At 43.3% G+C, this 13892-nt stretch overlaps 1 protein-coding gene across 2 annotated transcripts in view; it reads right to left on the bottom strand.

Moving 5' to 3' along the window:
• Positions 1–13892, bottom strand: part of SPOCK1 (SPARC/osteonectin, cwcv and kazal like domains proteoglycan 1) — a 694220-nt gene that overhangs the window by 93550 nt on the left and 586778 nt on the right. For both annotated transcript variants that reach the window (XM_019506237.1, XM_019506238.1), the window contains one exon: positions 13485–13599. In XM_019506237.1, the coding sequence (XP_019361782.1) occupies positions 13485–13599 (115 nt within the window). The remainder of the gene's footprint in view (positions 1–13484; positions 13600–13892) is intronic.

A 13892-nucleotide genomic window follows, 5' to 3' on the forward strand; every position in this document is an offset into this window, starting at 1 on the left:
TTTTTTATTTTTTTTTTTTTTTTTTACAGGAGTGGGGGATGGGGCTGGGATGAAACCTTCATTACTGTTGGGATTGAGTCTGCATCAAACACATCAAGGCAACAAAGGCATGTCATTGTCCTAAATGAGTACCATGGTCTACCACATCCAGATGTTTAAAAACTACAGGCAAAGGTCAAGATGCATACTTGGGAATCTCTCAGACATCTCTGCAGAACATTGAGCTGCCAGCTCAAAGCAGAAAGAGACAAAAACAGGAGACAAAAGGACCAGAGATTGATTTGGGGAAGATGCAAGGCTCTGCCTAGGATGGGCAGAAAAGATGATGTAAATCGCATGTTAAGAGGAATTAATGTGCCTAAACTGGTGCAAGTCATGGCTTAGGGCAGCAGCCAGCAAGTATTTCAAGTCATAACTCATCTCTGTTCCAATGTGGGCTGGGGGGCTTGGGTGGTGCTTCACCAGCAGGGGGCTTTCTTTGCACCTGCATTGGGCCAGGCAGATGGGGGCTATGCCTGTGCCACCACTGCTTCTCCCAGCCAGGGTACGAGCAGTTTCCAGCCAGTGGGGGCTGCACCAAGGCTGGTCAGCTGGAAGTGGCTCCACAGGCCGGATCCAACCTGCGGGTCACATGTTGCTGACCCTTGGCCTAGGGTTATGGCAGCAACCTTTACTTGATCATATGCTTCCTTATACTTTCCTTACCAAAGCAGGTAAGGCTTTTTGCTGTTCCAACCAGAACTGAATTTGACTCTCAAAACTGGGTGCCATTGTTATACAAACAATCCCCAATATTAGAAGATAGAGAGAGTCAGTGCCAAAGCTGCATGGGGAAGCAGAGGTTCCTATGCGTGTGAACAGTTATCAATCTAGTGCAGTCCAACTGAGGACAATACACGTGAGCTGAGGATCTGTCCCAAAGCCTCAAGCAGAAGTGATGAAGGGGCTTCCACAGAAGTAAAAGCATCTTTTTAAGTTTCCTTTGAGTGTTTGGAAGAGGTGTTTCTTAGCCTTTAGATGGTAATACAATGATATTGGAAGCATGATGCCCTGCTGGCCCTATTCCCACTGTGGCCTGTTAACGGTTTTTATTGGTGAAGGTGGGTTACGTCCTATGTTTGGTACCTACATCTGAGCAGGGTTTGAGGCTATATTGCTGTAGCTCTTCCCATATCTTCTTAAAGGGATGTATCTTTATTAAAAAGGGCAAATCCTGTCGACAGTGATGTTGCCACCACCATCAACATCACTTCCATTCACTAAGTGACTGAGAAAAGCCACGGGAGCAGTACCGTGTACTTTGATGGTTCTTTTCTCGCCCCTTGCGGCTTGCCTGTCGTTTTCACTCTGAAGTACAGAGTGAAGTTGTCTGCTATATTTGGGAAGCTGCTGTAGTTTGATCACATCAAAAGCAGAATGTGCGGTCAAAGTGACAGTTAGTCAATGGATGGCATCGTCCCCAACTTGTTATCTGTCTAGGGTCTAGTATGATCAATGTTTCTGCGCTTAGTTTCAAAACATTTGAGCCAGAGCTAAATGCAAAGCAGTTCCCGTGGAGGACATTTCTTTCTCCATTGCAAGCTCATGTCAAAGTGGGCTCCATTCCTACACACCAAAGCAGCTCCTTTGAGTGATTGTTGAAAGTAAACAAAATATTTTAATTTATTCTCTTTGGTTAAATATTTATAACCTAGTGGGGGAAAAAAACATTCAGGTAACACAGGATCAATTCTGAGTTTATACTTCAAACCTCATAAAGAATAAAACAGCCAGGCTGGAAAATAGTTAGAAAAATGTATTTGCTTTCATTTATGTAAATCAGTGATATTGCTGATATTATTTTTTTCCTTGTTTAATGTATGCAGCACTGAGCAAGGAAAAAGGCAGGGCAGAGTGAATAGGGAGGGAAAAAAATCCCTGAATATTTGCTCAAATTGGAAAATGAATTTTGATTTGCTGTGTTTACAATCTTTTTGTATTCATGCTCTGTTAACACTTGAGCACTTGAGCTTTACCATTATGAATATTCTCACACACATACTCAAAATATGCTCAAATATTTGCAAAAAGCAAATTCAGAATTGTATTGCTTAACCAATTAACCATTCAGACTAGGCTAGTTAATTATATAGGCATCCAATCTGGTGCTGGCAGGCAACAGAAACAGCATATCACAGATAACTTAACTTATCCAGGGCCTCATTTTGCAAATGTTTCTCCTATTATCTTTATTTGGATGACCAGCCCATTGAAGACAATGAGTCTACTAACCTGAGCACTTAAGACTACTAAACCAGCTAATGTTGAAAAATGGTTGGGTGTGTCCTTAGTAGGTGCCTGATCTTGGTAGGTGCTATGTGCCACCATTCAAATCTTTGAGAGTTGATTGAACATGTATCAACTTGCATCAGGATTAGAACTAGGCAATAAATTGCACACACGGAGCCAAAATATCTTTCATTTGTCTCACACAGATGTTTGTGAAGGGACCTTATAGGATAACGTGGTCTAGTCTAGATGATTTGAGGGAGCTCTTTCTTCCCTTTATAGAATCCCTGCAATTTTTACACAATAAAGTTGTTGCTCCAAGGCCTGCCATAATTGGCCAGCAAAAACATCAAGGTTTATATGTCAACTTCAAGCATTCCAGCTTATGGCTTTTCCATTTCATATCGTGGAAATTCTTTCTGTCCCACTTCTGAGATACAGCAGAGTCCTTCGCTGCCTTTTGGATGGTCTCAAGGTGAAATAACATTGATTAAAGATGTTTTATTGAATTTGAAGGGAGACAGTAATTGCTATTGATCACCTCGTTAAATGCAGCTGGCCTACAAATCAATGCCAAAAGATATATGATTTGATGCGAAGGAGACAGATATCATTTCAGAGTGATCTGAATGGCAGTGGGGCAAGTTCCATGCCTGCTGCTTGCCTATACTGTGGATAGGTTTAGGCGATCAGATTTTGAAAATGGAAAAGTTGGGGTTTGCCATATGGGCACTGGCTGTCAGGGCGTGTGGTGGGAAGAACCCATATGCTGTGCCGTTGCTGCGGATGTCATGGAGGGGCACTCAAAATAGCTTTTAAGCTGAGGTGAAGGGTCTTCTCTGGTAGCTCGCTCCAAATGTCCATCTTCTGCTTTTGGGGCAATGGGCTTTGCAGAATTCTTGGTGGCTGCCACATGAGCTTGGACTTCATTGCATCTGCTTAACTTTAGTCAACTTATTACAATACAATGAATTTTTCTGCAGATGACAGAAAGTTTAAGGCCAGGGTTGGATACTATGATGCATTCCATGGATCTTCTTGAAAAATGCCACTTATATCACAAGATAAAGGCATCAGAATTTGACCCCATGGCTGAGGCAGGGGCCCTGGGTTCTGGGTACCAGCAGGAGATGGGTCCCCAAAATGGTCAGCCTCTACAGAAGAACCAGAGTCATCTGTGTGGAGGCCATGAGCCTCCAAACTGCCTTGTGGCTTTTGCAAAAGCTGCTTTCCCATTGGTATTTTTGATTGCTGCTGTCTCCCACATGCCGCATCTAGGCATGGCTCAAACTGCTATGTAGGAACCATCACCAATCTGAAATGGGGATCAGGGGCAGGAGATAGGATCATGCTGTAGAGCACAGCCTTCCCCAAAACTACCCTGCTTGATATAGGCCACCTACTTGAGGGCTGAGCTATAAAGGGGAAACATGCCAAGGAGACAGTACTTTATTCCTCTGCATCTTAGAGACACTTGCTTTCTATTTGTCATGGGAATGAGAGGGTGGGCATCACCTGGCCCATGAAGAGTAAAAAAAAAAAAAAAAAGAATTCTCATCTGCTTTTTGCTTTATTTTAATTAAATATTAATTGCGAAAACTTACTTCGTTACCCACAGACAATATCCGGCAGAAATGAAAAAAGTTAATCTTCCATGCTTTTCAGGAAGGGAATAATAAAGACTAATTTTCTTGTGTGAAAGCTCTTAGGCAAATAATAATAAAAAAAAATTTGTACAGATGCTACACAATTCAAATTTGCTTAGCTAAGGGCATTTCAAGTAACAAATTAAAAAGTGTAAACTGCATGTTAATGTAGTGGACAATTTTTGTTTTTTGCTTTTCATTAACTTGCGGATCTGAGCAAACCACAATTTAAAAAGTTTTGAATGATAACAATCATGTGTCCCTGGCAGAAAGCCGGATCCAAAGCCAAGTGAAATCACAGAGAATGTTTTCCTCAAGGGTGTTTGCATCCCACAAAACACTTGGTATCCAAAGACCTGAAAATGATTTGCCAACAATTATAGAAAACTCACAGCCTTCTCAGGAAGTCAGTATTATGACACCTTCTTTATTTTTATTGATATATATATATATACACACACACATATATATAAACACACACACACACACATATATACACCTCTATGAGACAGACCATGAGATATAAAGGCCAAAATGTTCAGAAAGGAATGCCTAAAATTAGGCAGGCACCTCAAAAGGAGGCTACCAAAGCTGGAGGAAGCTGCCAATAGCTAACACCTCTGAAAATAAACCCACTGACTGAGCTAAGCAAGCATGACTGCCTGCATTTAAACACCTGAAGCTTAACGATATTGGCCATAATGGCTTGGCCACAATCCATGAAAGGTGTCAGAAATGAAACCTGGGAGTCTAGACAGGAGGCGGGCAATTATTTTGGGCGGAGGGCTGCTTACCCAGTTTTGGCAGGCTGTCGAGGGCCGCATGGGTAGCCCCGCCCCATGACAGGTGCCCCACCCCCTGGTAACCATCTTGGGACCAATGACCCAGGGCCAGCACTGGTGGGGCCCAGAGCAGGGCACAGGCCGGCAAGGGTCTGTCGAGCCAGGCTGTGTTGCACCAGCAGGGAGGGGGGAGCTGGTCTGCTCCATAGAGCCCCTGCCAGATGGGACCCCACACTCCTGCCACCCTGCCCTGGCACCCACTGGCTCCCCACCCACTGACACCCAGTGTCCCCCAGCCCCACGGTACAGGCAGGGACAGCGGCTCAGCCCCAACCCCCTGCTCACCAGCAGAGAAGAAGCTGGTGCTGAGCACAGGGAAAAGCAGCCCCTCACCTGCCCCATGGCCAGTGCCCCATGTTGCAGGTGCTCGCAGCCCAGGCGGGGCTGTCTGGAGCAGGCACAAGCAGCCTCATGCAGGCTGCAGGTGGCTGCATCGCGGGGTGCTGGTCATGGGGCAGACAAGGGGCCACTTTTCCTGTGCTCAGCACCAGCTTGTAACCCTCCCCACTGCCAGCCTGGGAGTGGGGCCAGGTTTCAAGGTGGTGCTGAGCACGGGGAGGGAGGGGGAGAAAGCAGCCCCTCCCAGCCCCATGCTTGGCACCCCATGCTGCAGCTGCTCACAGAGTGCCTGGTGCTGCCTGTGACTGCTCTAGACAGCCCCATGTAGGCTGCGAGTGGCTGCAGCATGGGGCGCAAGCCATGGGGCAGGCGAGGGGCTGCTTTTCTCTATGCAGGGAAGGAGGCCAGGGAAAAGCTGAGCATTGGGGGGAAGCGGCCTCTCCCCACCCCATGCCCAGTGCTCCGTGCTGCAGGTGCTTGCAGCCCATGGGGGGCTGTCCGGAGAGGGCACAGGCGGCCCCACGAGGGCTGCAAGCAGCTTCAGTGTGGGGTGCCGGGCGTGGGTGGGGAGGGGCCACTTCCCCCTGCGTTCCTTCCCTGCTCGGGGTTCCCCCCACCCCCACTTACCTGAGCTTCCTGTGCTGGGGCAGCCACACGCTCCCAGCCCACAAACCCCTGCTGGGGCTTCTGGCTGGGGCGCGGGGCTGGGCAGGCCCCACTGTTGTTGGAGCCCACCAGGCTTCCCCTGGGTCCTACTCCCCTTTGTTCCTGTCATTTTTGACAGGAACCAAAGGTAGAGAAATATTAATTTTCTAAATTCTTTTTAGGGGCCCCACGGGCCGGATAGAAAGGCTTTGTGGGCTGGATCTGACCCACAGGCCATATTTTGCCCACCCCTGGTCTAGACTAGTGTCCTGTTTGTACCCCCCTGGTATACCACCACCTTACAATCCTCAAGAAACTTTAGTTCACCAAAATTAGCTTCTCAAGTGTAAAAGTGTCTTTCCTATAATAAAAAAAATGACCAGGAGAAGTTTACTGTCTAACTCTCCCAGAATACATGTTATTAAATGGGTCAAGTTTGAAATACTTTGCCACTGCATATGGTTCCAAAGGTTGGTGGCTTTCCAATAACTAAATAGTTAGAAATAATTTCCAGGTGATAACTAACACCTGAAACCAGTGATTCACAGCTGTGGCACTCTGGGGTACCATGAGATCCTTTTAAGGGTGCTGCAGGGTGCTACACAATCACAGCACTGGTAGATGTGCAAACACTTACATAATTCACAGGATAAACCAGAGATTTCAAATAGGAACCCACAGCGTCACAACCATTCTGATCTGTTGTCAGCTTTCTAAGTTATATGCAACAGAATAATTGCTCTCTTATTTTTCTGTAGTAAAAAAATGAGTGAAAACTAAGAGCTGGTGTTTTTCAAGGGGAGTCTTTAGTCAAACTGGGGGTGCCTTCAAGCTACAAAGGTGGAGAACCACTGCCTGAAACCCATGAAGGAGAGACAATGGAAAGGAATTTCATATATAAAGAAAGGACCACAGCCAAAGAATTACCTTGCATGTTAATTAAATGAATTGTGTTGCATATTAATTCAAATTTAGGAACTAACTCTAATTCAACCACAGTAGCAAATCAGCTTTCATTTTCAAAGACTTTTAAGTGATCCACTTTAATGGGCATGGGTACTCAAAAAAGCACATTTAAGTTCAACTATTTGCTGAAAATGCAGTTAGAATGTATATTCAGTTATAATATTTCAAATTCTGAACATATCACTGAGTTGCACGAGTTATTCACAATCGTGTAAAAGAAATAATACAGGGCTTCCAGACCAACCATGACTTCTTTGGAAGAGACTGAAGGATGAGCTTCCTGGCATTCCCTCTGAACATCCCCTCTTCCCCCATCAGGACTGATGGATAAATGCCACAGTTTAGACTCTCAGCTATAAAGGTTGAGAACACAGGCACTTGATTCATTTCACCAAGACTTATTTCCTATCACTTGAACTGTCCTCTCAGCTCCCCTTAGCCCCTTCTGGTAACAACATAAGTGAATATAACTTTCTTCTGCCCACTGACCTTACATTTCCCTCACCAAGACAACAGCATTTCCCTTCTACGTTGCCTGGAGCATTTTTGCAAGGTCAGAAAGACTTAATATACTGATAGCGTGCATAAAGGGATGAACCTAGTTTGAATTATTGCATCTCTTCACGCTTCACTGGATCTGCAAACCTGATGGAAACAAATCAAAACCGGTATGCTGGGAATACAGTACTATACTTCCTCAAAAACATGAAAAGAGGACAAAGTCAGCAAGAGATGCACGGGGACTTTAAATATTTACCATCCTGCTGAGGCTGCTGTACTGTTAATGTGTAGGGTGACCATATTATTTGGAAGGAAACCTGGGAAGGGGGGTGCCACACACACACACACACACACACACACACACACGTGCATGCACATCTCCCCTTCCTCCCTCAACTCTGTGGAGCTCAGCAGGGTAGGACCGACGTCTGCGGCCAGGCTCCATCCCCTATGTGCAGAGGCTGGACCCAGCTGGGAGCAATTCTGTGCGGTGCTCCCTGGACTCTACCAGCCCCTACTGTGTGGCCAGATGGTACCTCTCCCCTACCGCTGGCAGCTGCCCAGGGCTAACACATGCAGCCTAGGCCTTGGCAGCAGCCTCAGCAGCAGGGCATGAGGGTGCCAGCAGCGGATGGCCATCCCAGCCTGCCCCACATGGGTGCCTTATCCCTGGCCCCGGCCCCCTCCCCCTGGCCCAACCTGCTTTGGCCAATCTCCGCCCCAGGCAGGAGGGGTGGTGCTCAGCTCAGCCTGCCCCACCAGCCTCGAGCTGCTGCTCAAGAGGAGACAGGTCAGGCACGTGCAGGCAGGGTGGTGCCACCAATCTGCGACTTTTGCTTCAATTTTAGCTAACCGGCCAGGATGCCAGGACAGCCTATGAAATCTGGGACCATCCTAGCCAAACCAGGATATATGGTCACCTTATTAATGTATAAAAGTACTGTAATAGAAGTTGTTCATATAAATAAGCAGCAGGTAGATTCTAGAGCAGAAGAATTGCAATTAAGTATTCGTATCTATCAACAGAGAGCATAGCCATCGCCTTAGGTTGACTTTTTAATGAGAAATCTCGCATGTTCAGCTCAGGACTCCTGTCTCTGTAGGGTCGGAAGAACTAAAGCATGTGGAAGAATGAAACTGGTATGGCTGTTTCTTTTCTGAAGTTCTTTGTTAATGTGGGGATCTAGTAACTTCTGTTAACATTAACTGAAAGTACCCTTAATTATTATACAAATAGTTCTAGGTGACTACAAGACCTACAAGTATGGGGGAGATTTAACATCTTAAGTAAAAGCTGTCAACACGGGTGGCACTAAGAACTGTATCTACTTATTTTGCTAAAATATTGCCTATATTCATTTCATAGTGTTAGACAACATGGAAAGTGCTCTCTGAAAGGGCAGTAAACTTCAGTGCAGAGTACAAATGAACCTCTCTCTCTAGGTAACTGAGTCGGAAATTAGTGGTGATCATAGATGTATATTGTAAGGTTTAACGTGGTTGTGAATAATGAAGCACTGCTCATGTTTTGATAAACGTCAGAGGTCTAAATGGGCCTGAGAAAGAAGGAGGGAGAAAGCATTTGTACTGGCTCACACTTTTGAAATATTCCATTAGTAATTCAATAGAACCAGGACTGCTCCAACTCTCAGAGGACCAAGTAAAATTCAATTTAAAAAAATGAAGCGTATGGTTCTGCTGTCTCTTCAAGGATTTAAGTTTATAGCGCAGAGCTATATCCTGGGTATTTGTCATTAAAGATAATCAGCCTGGCGCAGTTTTTCTTCCATCTTGTGTTATTTTATTAACTCCTCTGTAATAACAGTTACTACTGTAAAACAAGGTGCACTATTAATTATTAGCCCTGAATTTCATTTTCTAAGTGGAGTTGTTTTAGAAGGAGCACAGTGGAAGAATAGGGAAAAATGACTCAGACACTGCAGTCAATTGTTACCTCCGAGCACATACACTTAGACTGCTTTCCTTTGATGCTGCTGCCAAATTCATTCACAAGCGTATAAAAAAAAAGGTCATGACATTTAGAATAACAGTAGTCTGGAAATTAAATGTTCCTTTACATTTTTAATTTCTGAAAGTAATTTATTATGGAATAATATTTTAATATGATTGAATGGATGTGTAAAGATTAATGCAAACTGTGTTTAAATTGGAAGTTCACAAGCACATATATTTAACCTTGTTGTATAATAGGCATAAAAAAGTTAATGCAGGAGCTCAAGGAACTGTATTTCCATTTTGCTGGAAGCCCTTGCACTGAGAGTCTCTAGTATTTTTCCACTGATATTCCTGGTAAGGTATCAGCTCTCCATCTTTTTCTCCTTAACATTACGCTCATGTCTGAATGGATTTCACAAAACCACTGTCTAATAAGGGATGGAACTAGGGTATGATCTTTCAGGTTGAAAAAAACCTGCTGATCTAAGAATTTTTCTACTGTGTATATCAATTCAGCAGGATAATGCTAATTACACACTTATACTATATAAGGGAAATGAAAACGGGGGCTTTTTATACACGAGTTTCTTCAAAGAAAGATAATATCTTGGAAAAAGCAAAGACGACTTCTTGATATGATGAGGGATGGGGGAATAAAACAATAACAATCAACCAGAGCCTTAACTGATAACTCAGACTGAGGCCTTTTGGAGGTTTGAAAACATGCATTCATCTAGAGAAAACAAAAGTTCAATTTTTTTGCACTCTGCTGATTTTGTGACCAGACAGACTGTGTGTCATGGCCATGTAGATCTCTCAGCTGTCTGCTTGAATACAACTCAGGGAATAGTCCTTGAAAAACACGTAACTGTCGGTTGAGGTAAAAGATAACCTTCAGGAAATGTAACAGTACTCAGATTTACTTTTTTGGGATCAGTAGTTAAAAAGTAATATAATCACATGAACTTGAGTGGGTCTGACTAACCTCCAGCCAAGGATTTGGGTAGGGTGGCAATGCAAACTTTTTTTTTTTTAATTAATTCTACTGAAGTTGCAGACGCATACTGATATATGGGTTTTAGTAACATTCCTAGGGAACACCTGTGGGAGCTCTTTGCTTAAAGATTGAGAGCACCTCAACGTTTGGTCTAAGATTCTTGCACATGCAAGAGGCCAAGTGCAAAGGTCATGTCAAGAGCCCAAGTATAAGTCAGTCCAAGGAAGACTTAATTGGTATATAACAGGCATGTTGAGGGGTTCAGAAGAACATGTAAGATACACAAACTTAGACCGTACCCTTTGACATTTGATCGTTTGAGCTTTGGAGCCAAATTCTTTTGGGGGTATATATCTAATAAAGTCCATGGAGCTTAGCCTCCTAACCCTTTATGCACATGCTCTGGGTGGGGGGAAGGGGAGAGGAGCTGCTCTAATTAAAGCTCCTGGAGCGTCACGTGTATCAGCATCCCCACGCTGAAAAAATGGGCGTGGGGGCGCTTTAACTAAAGCTCATTGAATGAGCTTTCGTTAAAGCGCTGATGCCACCATTTTTCAGAGCAGGGACGCTGATACACATGATGCTGGAGTGCGGTAATGATCACATTCCAGCAGACTTGATTAATCTGTAACAGTGCGTCAGAGCAGCCTCTTTGCATGTGCAGAGGCGCCCAGGAGTTTATAAACACGTGGCCAGATTCTGCCCCCATTTTGCTTATCGAATGCACAATGAAGGTCTGCGTATTGATTGGCTGCAGAATCAGGATCCTCGGACAGTAAAGACCAACAATGTAGGCAGCTATAACTGACAAGGCACCACCTAGAGTGTTGTCTCTACTAGCTAATTTTCACAGCTCATGTCAGCTTAAGAGGAAAGCATCTGTTTAACCTGTCACCCAAAGATATCGTGATCTAGTAGCAGCTGTCACAGAGTACTGTATAATCTTTAATTCAAATTATGATGCCAGTGGTGACTCTCATGGAGAATTCTGCCTGTGTCTTTAGCTGGAGCAAATTTTTCATGTCCCTTCAGGACCTGTTTGTTTGTGAATGTACAAAGGGTATGCTTACAATACTAAACGACTGCTCAGCAAATTACATAAGACTGGGCAGGGTCAAAATCTGGCCTAAGCAGAAAACATGACTTTAGCACTTATGCCCACAAACCAATGGGTATCGACACAGCAAAAGTAGCATTTACACACAAATATCTTGCCTGAACTTGGTTTAACCAGAGAGCCAGAAGACGCCCTTTGTTCTTACCACTATCTCCAATTCACCAGTTCAAATGCAGGAGCACCATGAAGCTCAAATTTGCCATCAGGAAGCACCATCCAGGAAAGCAGTTGCATTGGGTCACCCAATCCCAAAAGATAATGCTTTGCATGGTGCAGTTAAAAAAAAAAATGGAGTCAAAACAAGAGCCTGGGCTTCAGAAATATATGTCCATCCTGTCAACTTGGATTGATCAAGATAAGGGTTATTAGAATTTTTTGGTTGTTTGAATGAAATTGAAAGCCTAAAATGTCACTGACAATTTATTAATTTGATACTACATTTGATAAGGGCAACAAAGAGGTCATATAGGGAGCAGATTATGAGAAGAAAAGTATGTGGGTGGGTGTGTCTGAGTGAGAGTGAAACTGTGAATAGGCAATTTATCATGAAAAGATACCAACCGCCTTGTAAAGTAATATTAAAGCCATATACAATATTACAGACCCTTGCTATCGAAACTTCTTCATCTGTTTGATCATCTAAGTCATACTGATGACTTCCAAAAGAAGGAACAACGCTAGACTGTCAAAATCCTAGCTAGAGAATGTTGCTTCTTTGATCTAGATGGAAAATGAATCTTTCTAGATCATTTCATTTTTATTTTACAGTATTGAAAAACTGTCAATACATTAAAAAACCCTTCACAAATAGGAATTTCATTAAGGAGTGCAAGTCCAGTGAAATTACACTAGTTTTGTGTGACAAATTCTATAGTCTTTGGAAACAAACCTCCCACTGACTTCAAACAGGGTCAGCCTGGGTAAGAGAAAGTACTTTAGGATCTGGTTGTCTGGCATTTTTCTTGAAGAAATGTTAGGGTGGAATGGATATAGTGAGGATACATCTTGGTGATATAAAGTGGGCATTTCTACATGAGAAGCTAACTGCACAGAAGCATAATAATACTGCACATCACACCATAAACAGTGCTAATACACTATTGTGCAGTATTATTAGGCTACTGTGCAGTAGTGTGCAGTAATTTAGTACTTGAACTTAATGCATACTAACTATGGTGCATTAATGAACATGCAGACATGCCCACTGAGATCTACTACTACCAGGTCTCATGCATATAAACCCACCAAAGCCAAGCCGCTCTATATCACACGAGCTCTTGTTGTGAGAAGCATGGAAGCTTTAATGCTGGTCCTGCTGTGGCCACTTCTCACTGGTTTTTCAGAGGTGTGGTATGAATAGAGCATCAGGAGTCCAAAATCTAGTATCTACCATACAGGTGCATGAACCACATCTGGGTTCCTTGTTAGCGATCACAGCAAAGGCACTATGGGTTAGAGAGACCTTATCTAGACTATGCATTGGGCCCTTCCTGTTCCACAGTTACAGAGATGGTTTCAAATTCTTTTTGCAAGTGCAGCTTTCCTTCATACTAGGTCGTTTCTAGGTGGCTCAGGATTGTTACCATGGGTAAATAGAGGGCTTAATTAGCCCATGCGGATCCCTTCAAACCTACATACAGATTTTACATAAGCAGTCAGAGGAGAGGAGATTCTTCCTGGTTTTTTATTTATGGGCATTAAGTATCAGTCTTTTATTCTACTGGAATATTATCTGCCAAACTTCAAATGCTTGCTTCCACATTCAATACTTCATACCTCTTTTCTGAATATATCAATATAACTCACTCAGCAACTGGTACTGCTAGGAAGGGAGATTGTCTTTAGAAAGCAATAATCTCACATATTTTATCATTTTTATATCTTCAAATATGATTGGCCAATGTTTTAACTTAATATTTTTAGTATTTTCACTCAACAATAAGATCGGCTACAGCACAATTCCCCAACGGTAGCCACAATGTGGGTGTTAGTTTTATTGCAGCTAAGATTTTTGAAGGTTCACTTAGAAAGCAACTTAGAATTTGTAGTGATTATTCATGAACTAGTAAACTAACTAACTTCCTTAACACTTCCTCAAACAAGAACTTTGTCCAAAATGCTTCAAATAAGCAAACTTCTTTCCTGAGATTTCCAGAGAGCAAAGAAATAAACAGAAAATCAGAAAATCAGACAATGGCTGAACTCACCTGCCTTCTCAGCCTTGTGCTTTGGACGGTCCTGTCCTGGAAGGCACGGGCAGGGCCCCTCACATCGTGCTGAGATAGTTTTGCCAGAAGTACATGCGTGGAACTCCAGCTTGCACTGTAATTGCAAGAAAGAAAGAACGGGCATTCAGCACTTCAAAGGAAGCATATAGCCTCTGAAGCCAATAAATGAAGTCCTGCAGTATGGAGACTTCATTGCTCCTATGAGGGAGTTTTAGTAATTCATTTTACATTTCATGAAAATTACTGCGGATTCCCTTGTTGTTTAAAATTACTATCCACAAACACTGAGTAACCATCCAGCCTGTAACCCAACCCAGAAATGGAATAACTTTATTAGACAAGCAAGTCTTAAGTATCATAAAGTACTTTTCTCTATTCCCTTCAGAT

This window comes from Gavialis gangeticus, unplaced genomic scaffold, assembly GCF_001723915.1.
Source record: "Gavialis gangeticus isolate Ggan-Ray unplaced genomic scaffold, GavGan_comp1, whole genome shotgun sequence".
Classification (NCBI taxonomy): Eukaryota; Metazoa; Chordata; order Crocodylia; family Gavialidae; genus Gavialis; species Gavialis gangeticus.